This window comes from Acanthaster planci, linkage group LG03 (genome assembly GCF_054643075.1).
Source record: "Acanthaster planci isolate LZ-2023a linkage group LG03, COTS_SCS, whole genome shotgun sequence".
NCBI classification, from domain to species: Eukaryota; Metazoa; Echinodermata; class Asteroidea; order Valvatida; family Acanthasteridae; genus Acanthaster; species Acanthaster planci.
In genome coordinates, this window is record NC_141779.1 from 25,907,325 (window position 1) to 25,916,862 (window position 9,538).

General features: G+C 39.6%; 2 protein-coding genes across 3 annotated transcripts in view; one reads left to right on the plus strand and one right to left on the minus strand.

The window, feature by feature from the left end:
- Nucleotides 1–3,135, plus strand: part of man2c1 (mannosidase alpha class 2C member 1) — a 33,132-nt gene extending 29,997 nt beyond the window's left edge. For both annotated transcript variants that reach the window (XM_022238315.2, XM_087134566.1), the window contains one exon: nucleotides 768–3,135. In XM_022238315.2, coding sequence (XP_022094007.2) covers nucleotides 768–897 — 130 coding nt within the window. In that variant the 3' untranslated portion in view covers nucleotides 898–3,135. The remainder of the gene's footprint in view (nucleotides 1–767) is intronic.
- On the minus strand, nucleotides 2,153–6,700 carry LOC110981043 (ganglioside GM2 activator-like). The gene is made up of 4 exons (XM_022238209.2): nucleotides 6,139–6,700; nucleotides 5,020–5,233; nucleotides 3,531–3,726; nucleotides 2,153–3,101 (listed from the first exon to the last, which is right to left on the minus strand). Exons 1-4 carry the CDS (start codon nucleotides 6,233–6,235, stop codon nucleotides 3,018–3,020), a joined length of 591 nt encoding a protein of 196 aa, XP_022093901.1. The 5' UTR covers nucleotides 6,236–6,700; the 3' UTR covers nucleotides 2,153–3,017.
- Nucleotides 6,701–9,538: the final 2,838 nt, after the last annotated feature.

The following is a 9,538-nucleotide window of genomic DNA, read 5'->3' on the forward strand; positions in this document are numbered from 1 at the left end:
GTAACCGAGGAGGTATCATGCGTACTTGCACCTCAAGACTGATGTAACCGAGGAGGTATCATGCGTACTTGCTCCTCACGACTGATGTAACCGAGGAGGTATCATGCGTACTTGCTCCTCACGACTGATGTAACCAAGGAGGTATCATGCGTACTTGCTCCTCACGACTGATGTGACTGAGGAGGTATCATGCGTACTTGCACCTCAAGACTGATGTAACCGAGGAGGTATCATGCGTACTTGCTCCTCACTACTGATGTAACCAAGGAGGTATCATGCGTACTTGCTCCTCACTACTGATGTAACCAAGGAGGTATCATGCGTACTTGCTCCTCACGACTGATGTGACCGAGGAGGTATCATGCGTACTTGCTCCTCACGACTGATGTGACCGAGGAGGTATCATGCGTACTTGCTTCTCACGACTGATGTGACCGAGGAGGTATCATGCGTACTTGATCCTCACGACTGATGTGACTGAGGAGATATCATGCGTACTTGCTTCCATATTACATTTTTTACTTTGAAGTGTGTATGTTGGTTAGCTGTGAAGGAGTTTTGGCTTTTGAAGGCAAATTAAACCTTCATGCTAAAAGGTTGAGACAAATCTGAGTGATAGGCACATATGTTCAGATATATGTACGATGTAAAAATAGTGGATAAACAACTCTCATGAATTGAATACATTGTGTGTCAGCCCCTATTCTGGGCAAAACTAGGCTTCAAGTATACTTGATCCATTTCAAATTTTCCTTATTCCCTTTCAGGTGCAACATACTTGAGGAGCCCACCCCCAAAAATTCCCTGAATGGAACCTGTATCCAGATGGTTGATAGGTCAGTCCAAATTTATCTCAATCCATTTCAAATTGTGTCCTTGCTGTTGTTTCTGGAGTAGGAAGAATGCCTGATTCATGAATCTGTAACCATGGCATCTGACAGTGTACAATGCCCAGCTATATTGGCAAGATGAAACACCTTTTACCAAGAATATTGACTGGTAAACCTACTGAAGACAGCAAGATTATTTTGTGCCCAAACACTTGATTTTGAAAAAAGAAACAATGTACCGGTATATGAGCCCAAACTTTTCATGATATTTCTTACCATAACCCTACCTACATGTACCTTGGAGCAGTATTTGCTGTAATTAGCTGCATGCAAGAGCTGCATCAGGGTACCACACATAATTAGCCTTCACAGACTTGCTAGATAATATGTGTGTGTATAAAACCAGCTGGGTCAGTTAGAGTAGGAAAACATGCACATGTCAGCTACTAATACATGCATATATTGACAACCTGTGTTTAGATCTCCATATTACTGTCAAGCCCTGTTGTAAGTGTATAAGTCCTCTGGTGTAAAATGGTTCAGAATAATGACTGACTGTGATAGGGGTCTGAAGGGGAAGCATTCTAGCTTCTTATTTGATGTGCACTATACTAGGTGCAAAGTTAACAGTTGGTTTATATGATTTAAATTTGTCATGTGTTTTGTCCTGGAAGAGTTCATTTGTGTATTTTTGGAAATTTGGTGAAGAACATTTCAATAAAGTTATCTTAGTAATTTTGTATATCAACTACAGGAGTTTATGCTGGTGAACTCTTTTTGCTAAACACTTTGACAAATTGATTTCTAAATAGGAAATTTTGCAACTTCTTTCAGCAAAAAAATTGAGTCCTCTTCAATTCTCTAAATAGAGTTTTAAACGGAAGAGCTTTTTGTGTTGTTCTCCTAACGAAAAGAAGCAGCTATTTTTGTATTAATTAGTAAACAGTAATTACTGATACTCTGCCCATCAACTCCTATCGTTGATACTATAATTCTGCATAGCATGAATCAAGGTGTCTTGTGAAGTTATTTTGGTGTGGAATGATTCTTAAATTGGAAATATTTAGGTTGTTTTTAGCAATGTTTGGGGTTTTTTTTTTTTAAAGAAAGGTAAACTAACTTTAACTTTTAGAAGATTTTCTAAGTGCTTTACAATTATTTTGAATGAATGTGAAAATAAACTGCTGTATCTGTACATTTGGAGTGCAGTTTTTGAGGAATTTAGGGACTATTTTAATGGTATATGCACTGACTGGTCAACTCTTTGATTGATTGACTGACTAAAATGTTATTTGGTAAATAACAAAAACTTCCAAAAGCAATTTTGATTGAGAATAATTTAATTTCAGTTCACTAAATGTTTCAATTGTAAAGTTTGTACCCTGAATGCATTTCAAACGATTTAGTAAAAATGATCTTTAATAAACTACATGTATATAAACCCCTCTTTTCTACATTACAGTCCTGCCAATAGTTTGCTAATTCGGGCAGTTCACAATTGTGCGCCTCCAAGAGTTTGACTTGTTGGCCAATGATGTGTGAAATCTGTTGACCCTTTCAAAATGTACATTGGGTTGTTAGATTTTGCGCGTTGTGATTGGCCAACACATTAAAAACTCTTGGAGGCGCACTATAGTGAATCACCCGTATTGTGGCAAATAATTGACTGTGTTAAAAAAATGTCACTCAGCCATCAAACCACAAAACCCAATCTACTGAATGCTAAATAATGCATATTAAGGCAAAAGCTGTTACCAAGAATAAATTTCTTTCAAACTTTGGCCTCCCAATAAGAGAACGGTCTATCAAGGTCAAAAAAGGAACAAAGGTTAGAGTGAAATGATCGATTGACTGAGAGGCTGGAGCCCATATGACATACAAATGGACTGTAAAATAAGATATGAAATAATGTAATATTCAGTTTCACAACTTAAGAGTTTTTCTCGGGTTTTGAATTTTTTGTTTGATTTTCATTTCCATATTGTGAAGTGACTCATGAGTGTGTTGATATTTAAGAAAGATATTTACGAAATACGAGGCTTTATGTGTTTTGAACATCAGCCTAACAGATGGTCACTTTTTGCTTGTTGATTGTTTGGTAAAAGATACTGCACAGTCAGAAAAAGAAGTCAAAGCATCTTTTCAGGTGTTCTTTCAGTAGACTGTCTTCTTACATCCCATCCCAGTTCATCCTATCTGTATCTTGTACTCAACGCACATTACTTTATTGCTGTTTCCATCAGTAATCTCAGCTATTATGTGGTACCTCCCCTGTGGACAATTAAAAGAAAGGAATAATGTTTGATATCTTTGTATTTCTGATGTCACAAAATAAATCTGTCTAATACAAAAAGGAGTTTTGAAAAAAAGGCAGGCTTGGGTGTGGCTTGTAACCCTGGAGCTTGTTAAATGTGCTGTTTTATGTACACCATCTGCTTGGGTAGTGACTAAACGGGATTTTAACTATTATCGACAGTGCTCCTTCCTCAACCAACCCCCCCCCCCCGATGAAATTGGTTATGCTCGGGAGCATTTTCGAATATTGTAGTTGCAGTATATAATGAAATAATGAACTGGGTAAAAAAGATGCAGTTGATTGCAAAGTTCATAGAAACCAAAATGATATTGATTGAAGTTAAGTTGACCTACATAACTTCATCGACTTGTGTATTTCACGCTCAGTGGGAACTTTGAACTTACATTAAGGAATGGTGTCATGATGGATGGAAGACTGGTTGTATCAAGAAACAAACGAACAGGTTCTGTGCTAGCGGTATTGTAGCTTGAGCCAGCTGAGGCAAAGGGACAGCGGCATGGTAGTCCATTACTCTTGAACTCACTGGGGCAACCATAGGTGGTTTCAAGATGCTCCATGGCTGAGCATACATCGTATTCACTGACAAGTGAAAACAATGAACGTTGAACGCTGTAAAATCTTCACATTTTGAAACTTTGAAATCTTTCAAAGCAATGAAGAATAACTATCTGATGACAATCACTGTGCTTTGTTTGTAATCTTGGCGATGATGTTGTATAATAGCTTCCGGAGTTATTGCAAGTGCTGAATAGGTGATTTGAAGTATGGCAACTTGCAGCGCCCACAATGACAACAGGGGCAAGTTAGAAAGAAAACTGTTACTAATATATAACAACATTTCAAAAAGTGAAACATTGAAGGAGATTGTATGAACCAAAAATGCAACAAGAAAGTCTAATGGTTAAGCTTAGCAGGGCGGGTGCCATGCTGTGTTTGGCCAAGAAATTGGCAACCAACCGACCTTTGGATGAGCTTGATATGTGTGTGGAAAATCTATGGTCACTTTTCGATGTGATAATGAAATCATGTTTCAAACTACATAAACATAACTTACATAAACTACTTTAATTTTTGTATTTCTACAGTCACATGATATAGTAAGAAAGCCAGGGCATTATTGCTAGGCCTTACTGTAGAATTGCTTGCCACGCCAGTTAAAGCAGGCTGGAACGTGCAGTAAGGATCCTTTAAAATTAAGTTACTTTGGCTCCCCACAGCCGAGGGTGGCAGATTCTAACCCCGAAAAGTCAGTTGTTACATGCCAAATCAATTCAAAACTTTCTATGCATGTAAAGACACCCATACCATATGTAATGTTTGAAGTGCGTCTGATTCAGTGTGTTGATGTTAGCCTAAGGTTGAAGTTCAAGCCTCATGCGTGTCGGCCCTATGGTCGGCCCGTGTGCATTGAGCATGGCAGTGAAAAAAGTATGCATTTTTGACTGACCTGTCTCAGGAAAATAGGTGTTGAGCGAGAACGGTATTTCCATTTTTTAATGTTGCCAAAATGACGCCGAATGTTATTAAATACTCCCTGAAGCTCGGCATGTGACAAAATGTATTGCTGTGATATTGACGAAAATGTTGGTGGGAGGAAATTTGCCCACTGGTTCTATTGGGTAAATGAATTTCATAAATGGTAAATTTTATAAATTGTCAGTTATTCTTTACTTTTCAGTTTCAGAATAGTTTTGGAATTTTGATTTGGTTTTGTGGTTTTTCGATTTAAAATATGTGGAATGATCTCAGTATGTTTTTCACTTGTTCCAATATATAGAATGGGAAACACTCATGCCTAACATGTGCACAATATTCTTGAAAAAAGTTTAGTCGAAAGTGCAGCAGTTTTGTCTGATTCCTGCAGGTTCTTACCAGCTTCCAATAGGTAGACCACCAGAGAGCAAACTCAAACATGGTATCCTCATCTTCCAACCCCAAAACATCACCTTGTTGATGGTCAGGGTCAAGGTCAAGGGGTACGTGACATTTCTTGTAACCTCTGAACCCAAGTCCACAGTCACATGATCATTCAGCTTAATAGGGTCAGGGGCGAAGCTCAGATCTCCAACTTGGAGTGCTGTGTCAGCTAAAATGAGAACCATGCAATTTGAGAGGTGTCAGTGGGCTTATGACATGTATGATGGTGAAAACAGATGAATGTAAATACTGGCTTCATGGTTTCAGGAACATTTCCTCAAGAATTCCACGCATGTGATTTAAAGCTTTAAACTAACTATCTTTAAATAGACCAAAGTTACGAAAGGACCTAGTACTTTGCTTTACTAAACCCGGGAAGCCACTGCCCTCATCCGCTTAAATAAGCGACGTTGAAAGCTTAAAGGTGACATTGGAGAGATTAAAAAAGTTCGCATATACCATATGATAAACCAAACCTATTTGCAATCTTCTGGATGGTCGTAAAGAATTGATAAGTTTGCATTAGCTGTTCGCTTCGTAAGCGCAAGGGCGTGGAGATAGGAAAATAGATGACAAAATAAACATGCAGTCCTTATTCATATTCAAGAAAAAACAAAACGAATGGCGTTTTTGTACTGGAGCCTACACATCGGCCTTACGCTATCTTTGTTCAAGCATGGTTCAAGGTTAAACTACAATCATGGTACTTTTGTTATAGTCATTTTTGCATATTGTAGCCAAGTGATCAACACAAACGTTTTTGACGATAATCATGGGAGATTACTCCTCGGTTATTAGACCTGCTAACTAACAACAGTATATTGGATTAATTTGTGTATACTGTATAGTACAATTTTACTATTGAATTTTTAGTCATCCGAAGTTCGCTTTTTTGTTACAATTGTGAGGATTCTTAACGTATACGCCTTTAATTAGCACGTTTGTCCTGTTTCTATCATTCAGTTCTGCTCGAATGAAAGTCTGAGATTTATACTGCATAGTCCCGCTATTCTTTGGAAGTCTGCAGAATTTGCTGTCTTGCGATAGTGAGCATCCCGCTAAGCGGTCACTTACCCGTTGAAGAACATTGCTTCCAAGAGAAATAAGAACCTTCACTTCCAAAAATCAAGCAGAGCGCCACTAGAATGATCGTCACAAGGATGGGTTTCATCTTTAAATTTAAAGTTAGAATTTAGAAATTCTCTCACCAACACTGATCGCTTGTATTGTGCCTCGAACTATTCTGCGAGAACGGACACTGCGTGTTGTACTAATAAGGCCGGCACTAGTCAAAGTGCGTTAGCTCTTCTGTCCATCGAACTTGCATAATGCTTGATCGAGGTCGACGGACTTTGAAAGAAAAACCAAGCTGACTTACGATAAGGAAATGTCCGAGTCCTTGTAGATTTTGGGGCTACGTAAACTCGCAAAATCCGCATTGTCACATTCCAAAAATTTCAGGAGATGTCCGTGTTGCTTTTAGCAAAACAGTAAATGCATTTGTAGTTGTTAGCAAATCACTTGGTTTTTGTTGTGGTTTCATTAACGATGATAGTGTTAATTGGTGGTGCAAGGAACACCAATATTCATCCCCTTTTATTGACTTCTTATCATACATACACAAGGCCAAAGTGGGGAAAGGTCACTTGATTTAAGCTAGGCCAGGATTTTAATGCACTCTCCATTGGTCACAGTGCCATTCTTATACGAATATTAAATTTTTTACTAAAATTTATACTCAAATTGCCAAATAATGAGTAATTTTCATCCCGCTGCTGTATATGTATAGTTCCCCAATATTTCAGCTGACAAAAACAGGAAATATGTACGCGTCAAATTTGGCAACAAAAACTTTTGTGCAGGTCCGATTTAGCGAATAAATTGTTCAGAATCATTGTGGGATCGTAGTAGACAGTGACAGCTCCATTTCAGACAAGGTGGCCATGGAATTTATTGCCTGAACCTGCAAATCCTTAGAATGGTTTATTTGTGATCGCAACCTCTTTCTGCAGACTTTACCCTGCGCTGAATGAAGGATTCAGCGCTAGTAGGAAATCAACAAATGTTTTCCCAACACTCTTTTGACCTAATGCTCAAATGACCCCTGGCTCGAACACCAGGCCTGCCATGAGAGTTGAAATGTAAGAACTAGAATCCCCTTTGTTCTGGAAAAATTATTCCCATATATGGTCAAAAGGGGTTACTTGCTCACCCCCCCCCCCAAAAAAAACCCAGAAAAGTAAAGGGGAAGAGAAAAAAGCAACAGATATTTAATAAGAAAATGAAAGCGTATGAAAAGAACAATTTATCTTTTTAAAAAAAGGAAAGAAAACTCAGAACGACCCCAATGGTTTGTCACTTTGTTAACTGATGAGAACTTTGCAAGAATAAAAACCGGAAAAGAATCTTGGCGGCGCCCATGATTGGTCACCTGTGTTTTGACACCGAGCACAAACTGTATCGGGACCCTTTCCTCTCCTCAAATCACCCCCCCCCAAAAAAAGAGACCGTAGATCTTATAAATCATAACCTGTACACGTATGAACCTGTCCAAGTGTCACAAGCGCCTTTATTATTATTATTAATTTTGGATTTTTTTGCCCTGCCCGACGTGTATTTTAACACTGTATGCTCATTGTTTGCCTCCGAAGGCTTGTGAAAAAAAAAACACAAGCGTACTAGGGTGGGATTCGAACCCACGACCAGTACAGACGTCTTAACCACTCGACTACCGAGCTCGCCGAGGTCGGCTGGCTTGTTCCAATTAGATGTAGCAGCGGGTACTGCGAACAACTATTTCAAGGATGGATTTGCGCTGGGGAGTTGTAAATTAATTTTGGATGTTTGCCCTGCCTGAGTACGGTTGTGGGTTTTTTCACAAGCCTTCGGGGGCATACACTGAGCATACAGTGTTAAAATAGACGTCGGGCAGGGCAAAAAATCCAAAATTAATTTACATCTCCCCGGCGCAAACCCATCCTTGAAATCGCCTATTATTATGTTGTCGAATCAACATAAGAGACAATCTTGGGCAAGGATGCGAACAGTGGCGTATCCAGCGGGAGGGGGGGCAAGTTGTCCCCTTGGAGACATGGTTTAGAAACTTATTCACTACTGCCCTTTGGGAGGACCTTTTTGCGGATTTGACAGTCATTTTTTGGAAAAAAATCCCACTTTCTGTCCCCCCGGTCCCCATCAGACCCAAGACCGACGTACACCACTCGACGCGAGTATCTTAGCCTCCATATTTTTGCTTTTGGGAGAGGGAGGTATAATGATTGAACTCTTCCTCTGCTAGGAACAGGCTCATCGTTATTGGAAAGTTCTTAGAGGTTTCAGGCAGGACAAAGGAGTGGAAGCTACCTATTGAACCCCCGCAGATAAATGTCCAAACGTTCAAAATAGCATCTGTAACCACGAACTACAGTGACGGATCCAGCATCGACAAATTGGTGATAATGTTTGACTTGAAATGTAATCAGCTAGTTGGTAGAAAAGAACTGAAAACCGAAAGGGGAAAGTATCTTTCCGATGAGTCCCTGTCCCAGGTCCACACCTCGGTGAACTATACGCAGTAACCTACAGCGGCTTCCCCCGAAACCTATTGGACCTGTTTGTGGGTGTGAACGAGTTCCTTTCTGGTTCCAGAACAATTTTTTTTTGTTGGGGGAGGGACTTGTACTTGTTTTAAGGGGACCAAAAATTTGGAAACATTTCTGTATCCTTTTAGGCCTTTCTGATGGTTGAGACTATACATTTTGGGGCTTTTTATGCGCTTGGAAAAAAGGGAAATGAATAAACCAAAACTCGCCTTTTTTACATTATAAAAGGAAACTGGCTCAGTTTCTTATTCGGGGAGCGCGCGCTCTCACGTATTTAAGCAGCTTTTCACGGGCCCTACTCCGTCAAAGCCACCGTCAGTAAAGTTCATCACGCTGGTAAGCGCTAGAGCCTTCAATTTCGTGTTGATGCAAAGTTGTACTGATAAAAAGCTATAATGTGTTAGCTAGTCCGAAACTTTTTTAATTGAAAGTCTGAAGAGAGAAGCACACTTTAGCATGTGGTGATTGTGGGCCCTTATATTTTCGACCTCACCACCTTTTCGTAAGAGTCCTTAGGCCAACTGTTCTCCATGGATAATGTCCTGAATCATGTCCAGTCAGGACAGAATTGGATTATTCTTTCCGCTCTCAACCACCTGCAGTAGACATCTGGGTAGAGAAACTTAAATTCAAATCCTCTTCCAGAAGCACGTAACTTAATTGTCTTTCAAAGAGGATCAATCACGGGTCCCATTCAAGTTCCTCTAACGAAAATCTGTCATACCGGTACGGCGCTAAAGGCCATACCCGACTAACACGTTCGGGTACCTCCCATTTACGGCCTAGTTTAGTAGCCAGAAATAAATGTATCAACTGCTTGGAATTGCTTGGTTGGGTGAAATAAAGTAACGTCTTGTAAGACAGTAATAACC

Coding starts and splice junctions, on each gene's coding strand:
- LOC110981043 (XM_022238209.2), bottom strand. CDS start 6,235: ATGAAACCCATCCTTGTGACGATCATTCTAGTGGCGCTCTGCTTGATT. Junction 3,727..5,019: donor GGTCTACCTATTGGAAGCTG/GTAAGAACCTGC, acceptor TTCACTTGTCAG/TGAATACGATGTATGCTCAG. Junction 3,102..3,530: donor TCATGACACCATTCCTTAAT/GTAAGTTCAAAG, acceptor AATTGTCCACAG/GGGAGGTACCACATAATAGC.